Source organism: Budorcas taxicolor, chromosome 8 (genome assembly GCF_023091745.1).
Source record: "Budorcas taxicolor isolate Tak-1 chromosome 8, Takin1.1, whole genome shotgun sequence".
In the NCBI taxonomy this organism is placed as follows: domain Eukaryota; kingdom Metazoa; phylum Chordata; class Mammalia; order Artiodactyla; family Bovidae; genus Budorcas; species Budorcas taxicolor.
This window is the reverse complement of record NC_068917.1, coordinates 50,898,049-50,914,964: the sequence shown is the minus strand read 5'-3', so window position 1 is coordinate 50,914,964 and position 16,916 is coordinate 50,898,049. Positions and strand designations below refer to the sequence as shown.

General features: G+C 36.4%; 1 protein-coding gene across 4 annotated transcripts in view; it reads left to right on the top strand.

Annotated features, from left to right (window-relative positions):
* The window catches only part of CEMIP2 (cell migration inducing hyaluronidase 2), an 80,344-nt gene that overhangs the window by 29,045 nt on the left and 34,383 nt on the right, over positions 1 to 16,916 (top strand). For all 4 annotated transcript variants that reach the window (XM_052644500.1, XM_052644499.1, XM_052644497.1 and 1 more), the window contains exons 5-12: positions 379 to 548; positions 4,384 to 4,572; positions 6,313 to 6,482; positions 7,795 to 8,004; positions 8,308 to 8,513; positions 8,656 to 8,725; positions 11,698 to 11,826; positions 13,606 to 13,694. In XM_052644500.1, the coding sequence (XP_052500460.1) occupies positions 379 to 548; positions 4,384 to 4,572; positions 6,313 to 6,482; positions 7,795 to 8,004; positions 8,308 to 8,513; positions 8,656 to 8,725; positions 11,698 to 11,826; positions 13,606 to 13,694 (1,233 nt within the window). The remainder of the gene's footprint in view (positions 1 to 378; positions 549 to 4,383; positions 4,573 to 6,312; positions 6,483 to 7,794; positions 8,005 to 8,307; positions 8,514 to 8,655; positions 8,726 to 11,697; positions 11,827 to 13,605; positions 13,695 to 16,916) is intronic.

Here is a 16,916-nt window from a genome sequence, read left to right as displayed (position 1 = left end):
GGGATGCGGGTTTCATATCTGGTTGGAAACTGACACCCCACATGTTGAGTGGCCAGAAGATTAGAAAAAAAATTAATAAAAAATAATGTGAATGAAAAGAGTGTGAATTGAGGAAGTCAATGATTGATTGAAATCATAGTAATCAGTATTTCACCTGTTACAGAACTGGACAAACAGGGATTTAAAATCCAGGTGCATTTCCTTCTGTGATGTCAGTTTTTTCAGTCAAGTTTGGACTTGCAACCACATGTGGAAGAAGAGTTGGAGGGATTGACAAAAATGAAATAGAATTAATAGCACCTGTCATAACATCTGTGTTGGGGATTTGGGTTACAACCATGACAAATAATCAGTTGCACCTCCTCTTTTTCCTTCTAGGCAAGCTTGGGCTTTGGTTGGTGTCATTGATGGTGGCAGTACTTCTTGCAATGAATCTGTAAGAAACTATGAGAATCATAGTAGTGGAGGGAAGGCTCTCGCCCAAAGAGAATTTTATACTGTGGATGGTCAGAAGTTCTCTGTGACAGCTTATAGTGAATGGATTGAAGGTAGGCAAGCACAGTTTATACTCTTGTTAATACGTTGGTAAGTACTGTGACAGATGTTTTTTAAAGTGGCATTATATTCAAATGATAGTCTATTTTGATTTCTCAACTGGTTGAAGATGAAACCTATAGTTTTCCAACTATAGTTGATCTTTTAGGCCGAAACAAAACTTTTTTTTTCTGGATTAGAAAATGATCTAGTTTAGGCATCCTCAGTTGTACATTGTTCTTCACTCTTGAGTCATTAGGTGTGGTTAATGGATTTCCTAGATTTAGATCCTAGATTTAGTTTCCTAGACTTAATATCAGTTGAACCAATCTGGATGTGATAGGGTGAGCTGTCTTGGATTATGTTCTGTGATAGTGAACTGGTTTTGTACATTGGATCTTATTGTTATATAGCTCTATCGACAAATATTACCTTTGAACACATGCTGTGTAAACAAATTACTCATTTTCTTAGCAATGTTTCCTTGATAATTCAGCTACTACGTTTTATCTTATAGTCAAACTGGAAAACAGAGAAAAGTATAAAGTTAAAATTAATGTTTCACCCTATCATTCAGAGTTAATTAGCATTTAAAATCTATGTTCCCTCCCCTAGTGTTCATTTTGTTTTAACCTGCTTTCCTTTCCTTAAATAATATATTATAAAGTTATCTTAGGCCTTTACTTTTCTTCAGCATATTTTGAAAATTAGAATCCACCTTTCAGAAGAACTGTCGTGTCTAACAATGATGCTCTTTTTTTTTTTAAAGGAAATTCACTGAAGAATTTCTGTGTTTTGCTGCTAGATTTTTTTGGTTCCAGGTGAATTGGCAGCCTCCTGTCTGTGCTTGCCCACCACCTTTCTTTTCGAACCCAGTATTATACCAAAATTAATGTGAAATGAGTAATTAAAAGGTGCTTTATTACATCTGTAATTACCCAGAAAGGTTTATTTTAGGCTGGGCACATACTTCTGTGTTTAGCAGTACTGTAGTAAAGTATTCACTGAAATGGATTTCTGGAGACAGAATGCCTGGGTTCATGTCCCTGCCCTTTTGCTTACTATATGATGATGGCATATGGCTTCAACTTCCTAACCCTTAGTTTCCTCATCTGAAAATGGGGATAATAATGGAAACTACCACATAGGGCTGCTGTGAATATCAAACATGAAGAATATGAAGTTTTTAGCACAGAGTATATAATAAGCACTCAATTAAGGTTAGCTGTTTTAACAGTAATACAAACATGACTTGGGATATAACTGTATTTTGTATCCTTGTAATTAAAAAAAGAGTCTTTTGCTTTAAAACAAACAGATGAACCGTTCCTGGTGTGTAATAGGACTTCCACATGCTCCATTTAAGCAGCCTTCTGAGTTTGAGGTGAGGAGATGGTATCTATTGTAGATGAGGAGACTGGAATCAAGGCTAAGTTTTCTGCCTCCAAGACTATTGTTCTTTCAACCACATCATGGTTGCCTCTGGCAAAAAACATAGGTAGATGAGAAGTATTTCTGAGCAGGAATTTGGACTTGCATGAAGAGTTTAGTGGAACTTCTTTCAGTAAGATTCCAGGCAGAGGATGACCAACTTGGAGTCAACATTTCCTTTTGAGAAATTTTGCTTATATTTTCACATTACCAATGACTGCTCATTTCTGGGAAAGTATACATTCTAGCTGTCTATTGTAGGATATTGTTTGTGTTCTGTGTTCTCAGTGTTTCCTATTTTCTGGAAGAGGTAGAAAGTCACTCCAGGAAGCTAGGATGATGAACATATTTTCTTTCAGACTTCCAGTTCATTAGTGCCGATAGGCGATATCTCAGGAAGGATTTTCATCTACATCCAGAAAAGAGTGAAGAATTGTTGAATAATACAGATTTTCCTCTATGTAACCTTGCCTTTTTTTTTTAATAACAGAAACAAATTCTAACGATCTTTTAAGTTAAAACTTATTTATCTAGAAATTTTTTAAAAAGCATCATTGAAATTTTTTATGAAAAAAATTTAATGTTTCTTAGTTTCCCTTTTTTAGATAAATCTTTTTGGTTAAATCTGAAATTTGGGGTAGTGATTATCATTGCCACCATGATATTTTGGCTTATCTTTACTCTTAACCTGCCTGTTTTAGTTTCTAGGAAGGAAGAATGGTATCGAGGTTAGGAAAATTGGACTCTGGAATTAAATTAGCATTCATTGTGGGCTCTTTTTTTAGCTATTAGTCAGACTATCTTCTTTCAGCTATTAGTCAGATTCCCTGACCTTTGCCTCTTTTATCTCTAATGCATATAATAGTTCCTCTATCTCAAAGCTGTTTTGATGAAAGGTTATTATGTATGTGAAATTCCAACAATTGTTAGCTATCATTGATAGTTATTATCTTTATTTAGACAAAATTCCATTATGGGCTTTAGTATTTGTGTGAAAGAAACATAATGAAAAATGCTTTACATTTATTAGGTTCCTTCCTTTTTTTTTTTTCCTGTTTTGTTTTGGTGCTTTGTAGAAACAGGAAAGCATGGTAGATCAGTCTAGTGGAGCAGATTTCAGAACTTGCTCAGGTTAGATATTATCAAGTATCCCTAAGACTGTAAGGATATTTGTATTATTCTTTGTGTCTTGCCTAAATATCCTGCATTTTGATTCCTCTAACTTAAGTAAATGAGTTTTTTTAATTCCTATCATTGACTATTATTTTTTTTTAATTAAAAAAATATATTTGTTTATTTGGCTGCACCAACTCTTAGTTGTGGTGTGCAGGACTTTATTTATGGCATGCAGGATATGTTGTCCCGACCAGGGATCGAATCTGGGTCCCCAAGCGCTGTAAACTTGGAGTCTTAGCCACTGGACCACCAGGGAAGTCCCTCATCGACTTTTAGGGTCAGCATCTTCAAGTAGCCCCAGAGTAGTTTGTCAATTAATTGGAAAGGTGATACTGAAATACAGATAGTAAACAGATATCTTTGAAATATGGTGTTTCCCCACATTTCCATATTTTCCATAGCTTCCATCTATTCCATATTCATTTGCATTAAATCAGGTTTTGGACCATGACAGATTATATCTTGGACACTTTGAGAAGCAGGGAGCAGTGTAGAAGCAGTGCAGAAGCTTCTGCACTTGGTTGCATGTTAAAGAGTGCAAGTTAGAGAGATGTTGGGTCAGCTTTTCAGTTTCCATCTGCCTAGTTGGAAACCAGCTGTGAGTTTCAGAAGAGGGTCTCAGGAAAGACCAGAAATTAGTAGTTCCTGGATTGCAAGTCTGATGTTATCCCAGGAAAGGTGCTGAGTTGGACTGGGGCTCTATTATGTGGCCTTTAGGTCACTTTGCAGATGATAGTGGGGACACTCATCCCTTCAGTAGGCATTTTATGAGTCTGCACTGTGAGACAGCAGTCAGTACATGGTGGCTGTGCTTTGCTGTCTTCACTGATGTAGCTTCCAGGAAGGTGAGCTGTCTTCCCATTGGAATGATACTAATCACACCAGAGAAAAATAACAGAATAAGAATACCAGAGAGAATGGTTACTTCCAAGAGGATGTTTGGGAAGTCCAGAAAGATTTGCCTGAACTTTATAAGATGAATAGTATCTTGGTTGGTAAATTAAGAGTGGATGGACATTGTAGACAGAGACTAAATGATGAGCAAAGGTCTAGAAGTGAGAAATCACCTAAGGCCAGCTTTTATTCTTAATGTTAAGATTATGTGTGTTCATGTCCTATCTTTTCCTGTGCATGGGTCAGATTGAAGCATTGCTGACTTACATTTATCTTTTGATTTGTGAATCGGTGAAGGGGTTGATTTTAGAAAAAAAAAATCACTTTCTTCCTTGCTTTTTGGTCTAGGTATTTCTTTTTCAGGTTTCAGGGTAGAGGCCATAGACGGAGTAAAACTGCACCTGCTGGATGATGTTAGTAGCTGGGAACCCGGAGATCAGATTGTGGTCGCAAGCACGGACTATTCCATGTACCAAGCAGAGGAGTTTACTCTTCTCCCCTGTCCTGAGTGCAGCCGCTTCCAGGTCAAAGTCAAAGGTATCAGACTGCTCAGAAGGCTTCTTGGGAAACACTCTTCTTGAGATATGATCCTTGGGATTCTTTGTTTTTCCTTCAATCGTCATTGTCATCATCATCGTCATCAATATTGAAGGTCTTAGCAGTGGGGTGCTTTGAACACTAGAGTCCCGGAGGATGTTAGATAAAAGTAGTCATTGAGCAATAATGTTGTTGTTAATGATGTATTATAGACAAATCAGTGTTTTTATGCCAGTTTCTATGTTTAAAAAAAAAAGAGATACAAACTAGATGGATTGAATTTTTTTTTTCAAGATGCTTTCAAACTTTTTTATTAAATTTCTGCTGTTAGATAATAGTAAACTAGGTTTATTTTTTAAATAGAAGTGTCTCTTTTTTATGTAAAAAAATGAAACTCATGGTCTTTGAGTGTCTGCTTTCTCGGCCAGAAGTAGATCTCACAAATATTTAAAATGAAACCAAAAAGATATTTTCATAATACTACATTTCCTATCATAATCTTGACGAATGTATTTTTTTGAGAGAGAGCAATATACAATGAGATCCTTACTGTAAACTCTGTTTAGAAAGGATGACCGACATTTACCAGTTACTTATTTTGAGGCTGGTGATAGGCAAAGCTTCTTCCTTCATTGCCTCAGTTATGGGATTCATTGTGCATTCATTCATTATATTGCTTTCCTTGCTTCTGTAATAAAAATTATGCATTACACATTTATGATACAAAACAAACGAATTTAGAGTAGCTATTTAATAAGTACTCACTCAATGGGTAATTTAGAACTTTCAAGGTTAAAGGAAACTTTTTTGCTTTAAAAAAAATGAAATTGACTCACTTGGCAGTTTTTCCTGCTTCACTCAGTGTTGTACATTTCCTTCTTGACCAGACAGGCCATAAGCAGAAAACTAAAAACTAAAAAATCATCTTACCATCTGGCATTAATTTTGTTTGGAAATTCCCATTGTTGTTAACAAGTATACATGATAATGAATCTCCATTATTTGGGTTATTTGTGTCTTTCCTTCCTGAGTTTGTATAGTTAAGATCAGATAAAAGCTCATTGGTAAAGTGTTTCTAAGTTTTTAGTAAAGGTAGGGATTTAAAAGTGCATAATAATATTAAAAGAAGAAGTGGAAAGAAAAGGTGGTTATTTCTGGACTGTTAATGTCCAAATGCAGGTTACTTTAGCTTTGAAGGAGAAGCAAAAAAAACTTTCCACCCTATTATCAACATCTACAAAACCATTAGCTTTCCTAGGTACTGGCATGCACTTGGGTATTCATGTGTCCTCAGGGGAGTGGAACGAGAGCACATGGACAGGAAGCAGAGAGAGACCGCATGGATTCTTAGTTGGGGTCCAGATTATTGGTGCTGCTCAAGAGAAGACTGAACTGTTGGCTTGGCCAAAAAGTTCATTTGAGTTTTTATGTAACATCTTCTGGAAAAACCCAAATGGAACTTTTTAACTGACCCAGTACTTTAGGGAGGGGTAAGCTCTCTGTGTGTGGGTTTGATAGTTGGGAGTGAGGGTTAAGGGCATTGAGTGTGGGTGATTAGAGTAGAAAATCCATAAACTCCCTGCTTCCTGGGATTCTTTTGTTCTAAGGTATTGAAGAATGGAAACAAACAATAAATTTAATAATGTCTTGAAGTTACAAGATAAAGATTACTGTCTTTTTGATGTAAGTTTTATGTTTTCTTTGTTCTAATGTTATTTTTGCCTTGCCCTCGTCAACCAGAAACGCCTCAGTTCCTGCACACGGGTGAGATTATAGATGGTGTAGACATGAGAGCTGAGGTTGGAATTCTTACCCAGAATATTGTTATCCGAGGAGAAATGGAAGACTCATGCTATGCTGAAAATCAGTGTCAGTTCTTTGATTATGATACCTTTGGAGGACATGTCATGGTAGGCAAAAGGAGTTGATGAATTCTTTGAAACTGTGACTGCTAAGTACATGTTTGACAAAGCTTTCAAGTTTTGGAATGACATCTTTATGGCTATTGATATCACATTTTATTTATCTTTCCAATGACAAGGAGATTTTAGATGATTAAAAGATAACATTATATCTTCATTTAGTTGATCTGGACTCTTAGTTAAATCATTTAAGAATTGTCCTGTGAAGAATGAAATCAATTTATATTGGGAAGAATCAGTTATACAGACAAAAAAAAACCACAAATAATCTCAGTATCATGCAAGCAATCTCTGAAAGGATCTTTTTTTTTTTTAAACATGATATTCTGAAAGGGTAAGCAGTAGTGATGTACAAATTCAAGATATGTTTCTGTAAAGATATTTTTTATATGCAGATTTTTTATTCTGTAAAAGTACTGAGCACTTATTATATACTAAATGTTGCTCTGTGTACTAATCTATTGGACTCTTGGGCTGCATTTTGGCTACATGTGTCTTAAAATCAGTTTTGTGTGTTGAGTAGGATATTCTTTTTGGCTATGTTTCTGTTACACTGATTTCTGAAATGTTGGTCAGTGTCATGACTTTGTTTTTAGTAGTATGATTGAAAATCCAGAGTTTATAAGTATTGAGACTGCTTAGTTGTGGATCATAGAGGCATTTTTTAAAAAGAACAGAAGTAAACAACATTATATGCTAACTAAATCATTGAAGGAGGATTTAGAAATAATTATTTATCAAACAAAAGTGGAGATTATAGAAATGAAAGAACAAGATTGGATAGGAAATGACCAAAATATTTGAACAAACCCACACATATATACAAAAATCATTTTTATAGCCTTCCTGGTTACCTTTCCTTGATTCCTAATAAGAGGCTATTTTTTTTATTACTCTTTAAAGTATTCATTTATGTAAAGAAGCATTTGCTAAATTCTGAGCTGGAGATCCAAGAAAACGGAATGTGAAAGAAAAATGCTTTCATGTCTGGTCTCCTTCCGATATTTTCTATTAAAACAATATTTTCGGGGAATTTCCTTGGTGATCCAGTGGTTGAGAGTCTGGCTTCAAATGCAGGGGACTCAGATTCGATCCCTGGTCAGAGAACTAAGATCCCACATACCACAGGGCAACTAGAGAGCCCATGCACCCAACAGATATCCTGCGCGCTGCAACTAAGACCTGATACAGCCAAATAAATATTAAAAAAAAAAAAATGTATTTTGTTACTTTGCTTCTGAGCTACTTTACCCTAAGCTACTTTGCTTATGTGTTAGTTTGATTTTTGGTTATCTTATAGATAAGGAAAAATTTTACTTCAGTCCATCTTTCTCATGTGGAATTGAAACACATGGGTCAGCAGCACCTGGGGCGGTACCCTGTTCATTTTCATCTGTGTGGAGATGTGGATTACAAAGGAGGGTACAGACATGCAACATTTGTGGATGGCCTATCTATTCATCACAGCTTCTCAAGGTGCATCACTGTGCATGGGACAAATGGCTTGCTGGTAAGTAACCTCATATTGTGCTGATACATTTTATGAAAACAGTCACCTCTCCTTCATTCCCATGACTTGTCAATTTTATACAAGTAAGCTGTTGGACCACAGGTCTTACTCTGTCCTGCTTTCCTGAGAATTCTGCTGTTTTTCTCTGTTCTCTTAAGAGATCAGTGAACCTTGACATTTGACTTTGCCCCATCAGCTAAGATGAAAATTTTTTGCTTTTGTGCTTAGCATGCCTCATGAATAGCACTTGTCAACCACAGCCAGTCTTGTTACCAATGACATTATACACTTGTATTTTGGCAGATAAAAGACACCATCGGATTTGACACACTGGGTCATTGTTTCTTTCTGGAAGATGGTATTGAACAGAGAAATACTTTGTTCCACAATCTGGGACTCCTCACCAAACCAGGCACACTCCTTCCCACGGATCGGAATAACTCCATGTGCATCACCATGCGGGAAAAAGTATTTGGAAATTATATCCCTGTGCCTGCCACTGACTGTATGTGAGTAATTGGTGGAGTGAAAAGCTCACGTGTGATGGCTTAGGCCTGTTGGCTTTTGGGGGATATGTTTAGTGGGAGGTTTTGAGAAGATGGGATTTTTCCTGACGAATATTTAAATCACCTTAAAAAAAATGCCTTTCAGGGCTGTTTCAACTTTCTGGATTGCTCATCCCAACAATAATCTGATTAATAATGCAGCTGCAGGCTCACAGGTAAATAACACTAAAGTGCATCAATGTTTTTTTGCATTCTTGTTTGTAAGTGTTCTGGTTTATATGTCTATGCAACAGAGTATGTGGTAGTCTAACTCAAGCACCTTGCTTTCTGGTACTGCTTATTTTAGCCTGCTCTCAGAGCAGGCTGTGGTTGAAATGGTTCTTCTGTTTCTTCACATCATTTGTGCCAGTTAGTATTTATGAGTGTACAAAGACAGATGCTAAATGGAAGAAAAGAGGGGGCTAGTATATCGGGTTATCATGTCATCTCCAGAGTGTATTTTTAGTGTATTATGTACAATCCTTCTGGCTTCTCCTATTTCAATCATATGTTCATGAGTAAAAAAAGCCTTATGAGACTGGATTATTCTGTAGAATATTATGACAATGGTCATTCTGGTCAAAGGGGCATATCCTTTTTGTTAAATATAGCGATTTTATACACTTGGAAAATCCACCTCCTTAGTAGAGCAAGGACTCAACTGTGTGCCTTTATTTTATTTATTAATTTATTTTTGGCTGCACTGGGTCTTCGCTGCTTTTCTACGGCTTTCTCTGGTTGGAGAAAGTAGCCCCGCTCTTTATTGTGGTGAGTGGGCTTCTCACTGTGGTGGTTTCTCTTGCTGTGGAGCACAGGCTCCAGACACACGGGTTTCAGCAGTTGCACCATGTGGGCTTGGTAGTTACTGCACGTGGGACTGTGGAGCACAGACTCAGTAGTTGTGGCACACAGGCTTAATTGCTCTGGGATGTGTGGCATCTTCCTGAATGAGGGGTCGAACCTGTGACCTCTGCATTGGATTCTTAGCCACTGTACCACCAGGGAAGTTCAGCTGTGTGCCATGTACTAGTTATGTGCCTTTAATTGTTTCACATACACAGGGATAATTTAAGAGAATAAATGAACTATTTTTGGATGACAGAAATGTCTCCTGGATAAACTCGGAGAAATTTACATCTGTAATTGAGTGTTTTTGTAATACAGCTGCTAATATATAATGTACAAATGAATCTTTAAGACATAATACTATTATGATTATATCTGTGCTGAAAACTATAGCACAGAAATATGAGCTTTGCAGCAAAACCTGAATATTCATACACATACATCATGGCTATTAACATTTTAAAAAGGAAAGGAATATCTATCATTGTTTTCCAGAATAAAGGAAAAAATTACCTGAAGGGAGTATTTCTTCAAGATAGCAAGAAAGCAGGTATCACTGGGTGATGGTAGAATTTATATCTGCGGTTTTTCTTAAAAACATAAAGCATAAGAGTCTTACTTGACAGGGCAGAGACCTGGACATTCAGTCATTTCAGTCTTCTATTCATTCATGTTTCATCAAATATTTGTTGAGCCCATATAGGATTTGTACTGAGAGTTTCTAGTTGGAAGATGAGATTTTGGGTAGAGGTGGCCAAGGATTTGATGTGCAGTCTTACCCCAGGATCATCTGACCTACATTACATTACAAATGAACACAGAGCAGAGACTCCTTTCAGCTATTTTCAGAAGTCATGGCTTGCAGATCAAAGTAATTGCAAAGAGTCCATGAAAAATGTAAGTTGAGGTTGCCAGACATCCTTATGAGGGCTCATTTGAGAAAAGAAGAAAGCAGGTGTTTATCTATTCCCATCTCTTATATGTTCTTCTCCCTTTTCATTCTGTGAGTTCTTTTTTTTCTGTCTAGAAAAACTGCTCCAGTAAAGCTCATGTTTTGGCAAGGGTTTTCCTCCCAAAGTAAATCAAACCCTTTTTTCTTGTACCTTTCCACTGCCTTTTACAAAGCTCCCTTTACCTGTCTTGACACCACAGTGTTTTAACAGGAAACAGCTGCTACTTCCTTATCCCCCTTTTTGCATCCCCCAGCCCCAAACTCTACTGCGTCTTGGGAGGGTTCACTGCCCTTAGTTTATAAGGCTATGGTGTGGAGCCTTCTTCATAGCCCTCTGAGTCTGTTTTGTGCCCAAAAGCATAGAGGTGGCAGACACATTCTTCAGAGGAGTTTGTTTTTACTGAGACCTATCTGTAAAGTTTTATCATGGAAAAATGCCAAATACTGCTTTCATTTTGCTGATATGTTTTCCACAATTCATCTATGTTCCTAAAGGACTTTGTCAAAACTAGTATAGTACTTATTAGCTATACTTTAGTTGCCTCTATGTTTCCCATTAGACTATGAATTCTTTGAGAATAGGCTATGGTATACCTGGCACTAAATGAATGTCTGCTAAATCTGAATTGATACTGTAATTTTGGACTATATATTTGAGTTTTAGCAATCTGCTTAATCAGTGTTGATGTGAAGTTGTCCTTCACACTGGGCTGATTTTTAATTAAATTGTAAAATAAAAAATTGTCACAGAGATTAAGAACATTTAATTTTATTTTATATCCCATTTTGAGTGTCAGAAAATTTCAAACTCTTCTGCTGCTCCAGTTAAGGTAAGTAACACTGAGACTGAACAGGCAGGACCCAGACTGAGACAGCATCCTGATTCATGCATGTGGTGGTTTTTTCTCTTTGGAAAAAATTTGCCTCAGGATAGGAATGGCATTGGAGTTGTTTGAAAGAAGTCAGTGATTTCTGTGTGTTGATGGATAGTTGTTTAATAGGTATGACTCATCTATTGATCAGGTTTGGAGGTAAATAGGAATGATAGGAATAACTTTCCTAATGATAGGAAAGTTATTTTGAATAAAATTTTGGTATCAGCCAGTTTTTTTGTCCCATCTTAAAAGCAAAATTAAATTTGCTTTAAAAAAAAATCAAACCTGATGCACTGCTTTGAGAGTTGGCTACATGAGTGCACAACTTTTTAAAGTCAACTCTGAACCTGAAACAATGAATAATTCGTGTTAAAAAGATTAAACTTGTTTGTGAAATGCTTAGTTTACGTGAGGGTGTTTCATAGAGTGGTTTTATAAAAGGATGCCTTTAATGACCTTGCCCTTTTAATTATAGGATGCTGGAATATGGTATTTATTCCACAAGGAACCTACGGGGGAATCCAGTGGATTGCAGCTCTTAGCAAAACCAGAACTCACTCCACTGGGAATATTTTATAATAACAGGGTCCATTCAAGTTTTAAGGTAGGTTCCTAAGTTTTAACAATTGGTATGTGTAATTTACAGGGTAAAGGATGGACTACTGTGATTACAACTGAGAGATGTTAATACTAGTTAGAACTTGTCATCAGAGAAAGTAATTTGTGATTAAAAAAGCTGACTCTTAATCCTGCCACATTCAGGATGTATGGACAGCTTTCTGTTTATATACAGACAGAAATAAATGCTGTGGCACACATGTGCATGCAATCTGAATAATTATAATAATGGACTTGAACCATGAGTCCTCATCCTCTGTCCTTCGATCACTTTCCTTCCAATCTTTAATATCATTGCATGTTTCTAAGGATGTACACATTAGTATATTGTATGCTTTTGGGGCTTAAAAGGCATATTTTCTCTCTTTTCTGAATGCTGATGGAATGTCCTGTTGGACATTTAATATAGTTATATAAACAGTGAAATATTGTTTAAGAGTATTTGACCTAATTTAAAATGATATGTAGGTCAAATATATGAAAGGCCATTTAGGAACTCTGATTTTCATGGTATTTGACACTTAACCTCCTTGGTGATAAAATGCATCTGGTTCATTCTGTACTCTTGAGGCATCTTGATATTTTTATTATGTGAACAGTGCCCAAATTGTTTCCTCTGATGTGATCCACATCAAAGTTCAATGAATAATTTCCCTTTATGAAACTCAGAGGATCCTTTAAAAACCTAAGTGTGATATAATTTGAAGAACTTAGAATCACTTGATGAAGACTTAAGAGAGGAAAAAGCTTTACACAGAATTGTGATATTTATGAACTGAATAGTTGATTAAGAGTGGTAATAATTGAAAACAGCACTTCAAAGTAGAAGTCCTCAAAATTTTAAAATTATTGGTGGTATTACAAAAAACACCTTATTCTAATTAATTTTGTAATATCATGTACCATGAGGAAATGTAGTATTCCACTATATCAATTTAAAATAAAAGATATTAGATCTGAACAAAGGGTGGATTGTTAGATTTTAAATTTAAATTTGTTAAATTTGAGACCACAGTATTTTTTCTTAAATGCAGTGGATTGCACACCCTTTATTAGAATCCCATTGTCTTGACTCTTAAGCATACTGACTCTGCATTTGCTTCTCCTTAGTCTTCTTCCTCCCTCCATATATTTCCTGATAATCCATCTAAGATTGTTTTTTCCCCTCAGATGTGCCATGCTGTCTCTCATCCCCAGAGGTTTTGTACAAATGATTCCCTGGAGCGCTTTCCTCGGGGTTCTTTAGATGTTTCCCACCCACTCCCTGCCCTTCAGTCTCTGACCTGGTCTTCTGTGTGGCTGGTTCCTTCAAGTGTCAGCTTTTGAATTCAGGACATTCCCTGGATTCTCTCTCCTGCCTTCAGAGAAGGTCTCATCTTGGTGCCTTTCTTATGTGCTGCCAAAGCATCATCTATTTCCTTCGTTATATGCTTGCTATATTGTGTTGTAATTGTTTATTTAATTGCATATCTTCCTCCTCGTTTATGGAGTAACAGCAAAGACCCTGGTTTTTTCTGGGTGACATGTAATTCTTGGTGACCCCCAAGGTGGGCACTAAAGAAAGGTTTGACCAAGTGAGTAAAATTATATATTAAAAAAAAAAAACCAATAAAGTAGCCATTTTTGTAATACTTTTGTTTGGCTGTTTACCTCTTCTCCCTCCTTTTTTGGTAGATGTGATAAGTTAAAACTTATTTTCATGTATCCTATATGTCATTATAACTTGGGATTTATATTCATTTCAGTCCATTATTATTTTTTCCAGGCTGGCTTATTTATTGACAAAGGTGTCAAAACAACCAATGCTAGTGCTGCTGACCCAAGGGAGTACCTCTGTTTGGATAACAGCGCAAGGTAGAACTGCTCCTTTTGAGTCACACTCGAGCCATATCTTGTCAAAGTAAAACTTTCTGAGTTGAGCCATTGCCCTCTTCTCCAGTAACAAACATAGTTAAACTGAAGTTTTTAAGGTTTGTGGGAGGGTTTTGAAAAATCATTTATTTTGCTGTTCTAGGTACTGTGGCTGGGCTTTTTATCTTAGTGAGATGCCAAAGAAATGGATGCTTCTTCTCTTTTTGACAGTTGCAAATTGATGTTAGAAGGAGTTGTAGAAAACGAAATAAAAAGAAGAGAGATATGTTGAAGAAGGGTCCAAATTTGGCCTACAGTAAAATATGATTCATCGAAAAACAAGCTAAGATGTTTTAATATAATCCCTGAAAACCAAGGAATATGTAATTTATTGTTAGTGGTCAAAATGGAATGTTGCATTAAATCTATTTCAAAGGGAAAAGTCTCAAACTTGATCAAGCTAGTTCTGGTTCAGTTGTTTGTAGTCTCAGATTCACATCATAGTTGGGCTCTTTGTTACTCTCCTTTATAACCACAAAATGTAATTGGAATATGGATCAACATTTCAACAAAGTTTTTTTTTTTTTTTTTAACATCCTGTAAATGAGCCAAAATAAATAAAATGTCTCCAATGGAAACAAAATTTTCCGGAAGATGGCAACTTAAGGTCATATTCAGTAGAAACTGTGTATGACCTTAAGTTGCCATTTTTTCTGGGAAATTTTGTTTCTATTGGAGACATTTAATTTATTTTGGCTTATATAGTGCATGTTAAAAAAAAAAAAAAAACTTTGTTGAAATGCTGATCTATATCCCAGTCATTTTCCAGGTGGCTCAGTGGTAAAGAATCTGCCTGCCGATATAGGAGACATGGGTTCAATCCCTGAATCAGAAAGATCCCTTGGAAGAGGAAACGGCAACCTACTCCAGTATTCTTTCCTGGGAAATCCCTTGGACAGATGAGCCTGGTGGGCTACAGTCCATAGGGTTGCAAGAGTCAGACATAACTGAATGATTGAGCATGAGCATGATATGAGCCAAAATAAATAAAATGTCTCCAATGGAAACAAAATTTTCTGGAAAAGATGGCAACTTAAGGTCATATTCAGTAGAAGCTGTGTGTATGTTATTTTTCTATACTTCAGATGGATTGACCAACTAAAGGATTTGAAACGGTGCTAGGTTTAATAGACTCTGTTTACAGTCATTTAAGAAAAGGGTGCTGGGTGCTGTTGTTCACAAAGGAATAAAGTAGGAGCCACACTGTAGGTTGGTGAAGCAGAATCATTGTGTCACAGTAATAAAAGGTCCAGAGAAAACATGAATGTGTTAGTCACTCAGTCACGTCCTACTTTTTGTAACCCCACGGACTGTAGCCCGCCAGGCTCCCCTGTCCATGGAATTCTCCAAGCAGGAATACTGGAGTGGATTGCCATTCCCTTCTCCAGAGGATCTTCCCAACCCAAGGACTGAACCCAGGCCTCTTGCAATGCAGGCAAATTCTTTACCATTTGAGCCACCAGGGGTGGCACTTAAAGAAAAGAATGCCAGGTGTTGTTCACAAGGGAATAAAGTAGGAGCCACACCTTAGGTCAGTGAAGCAGAATCCTTGTGACACAGTAAAACTGGGGAAATAAGTTAGTAAAACTACTCATTATGAAAGATCAAGTTAAGCCTGAAAAATATTAAAGCAATAATCAGATGATATTTGAGAAGTGGAGAAATTGTGAGTATTGTTTAAATAAATTGAGTGGTAGACACTTAATAGCTGAGCAAGATATGACGTAGAAAAACAGGAGATAAACTTGAGATGAAAAAGGAGCATATAGATGGCAATAAATTTTGAACCAAGAAGAGAATATTAACTGACAAAACAAAGGAATCTTGCTAGAAGATTACTACTGTTTTTTGAGAGTTTGTTATAACTGGTAGAACTAGTAATGTGTGCTTTGCTAAGTTATTAATAGTATTAATCAAAAAATCTTTACATAAAACACAATCGACTCTTATCTGCCTTAATAATTATATGTGTGTATATGAAGGGATGAATGAAGAAAATTTATTTCAGAATCTTGATATTTTCATTATACTTGATAATAAAACAACCTATTCATAATGGCCTAAGAAGCTCCTTACCCTGTGTATGCATGTCTGATACCATGATAATGATAATCTTTTCTGTGCTCTCTATACTTTTCTCACTAGTTTATAAAGCATACGTGTTGGTAAGGAGTTAGACTCCATTTGGAAGTTGTTATTGAGAAGAACTGATTAGAAGAGTAACAAGACATTTGGCAGCTAGTATATACGTTTAATTTTGTATAAACTGATGAATAAAATATGCCACATGCATTCATGCAGTCTAGACATGACTAAAAATGATGAAACTCAAACACAAATGAGTAATAAGTCAGCCCATGAATTAAACATCCAGTTCATGGGATTCAGAAGGTATTTAATGTGTTCATCAAAGGGGAAGTTGACTTAATCAGATGAGTCTTTCCTTGTATCTTCAAGATGTGAAACTATAGGAATCCAAAGATAGAATATTTTAACTCCAGAAAGCTCTCAGGTTAAGACAGGGAAGTTTCATCTAAGAGAGTAAAAGAACATGAAAACTGACTAGTACATTTAAAGCAGAAGACAAGTGAGAGTCGGGAAGTGTGCTAAAGGCTCATAAATGAAGGGGATGGAAAATTAGCTGCATTTTCTACAGACTAAGTGGAAAGGAAGATGAAAAATAAAGGGTATTTAAGCAAGTGGTCAACGATTTATATGGATAGGAATTTCAGAAAAAATGAGATGGCTACAGCAGAAAATTAGATGTTGCTTTATTCTTTTTTTTTTTTTTGGCTTTCTTTTAGAACATTGTGTAGTTTCCTTTCCAAAACTGTTCCATCTGCTTGATATTATGTAATGACCGCAGAGCTGTTTGGCAGCAGCTACAATGCCAGGAGAGTGGGCGACGGCTCAGTCTTTTTACCCCTTAGGTCAGAGCTATTTAGTGTACGGGGTCACATGCACAGTCTTAAGGGTGGGTGGAGCGCTTTCTAGAGTGCTGTCCTTATTATCTGTTCTCCATGATCCTGTCACCAAGTAGCAGCTAGTGACCAGTTAAAAAGTGAAATTCGGTATATCATTGCTCTGACTCCATGTTTCTGACAACTTTCCATCACACTTATTGACCCACCTACTTTATTCAGGTACGATTGACATGTAAAAAGC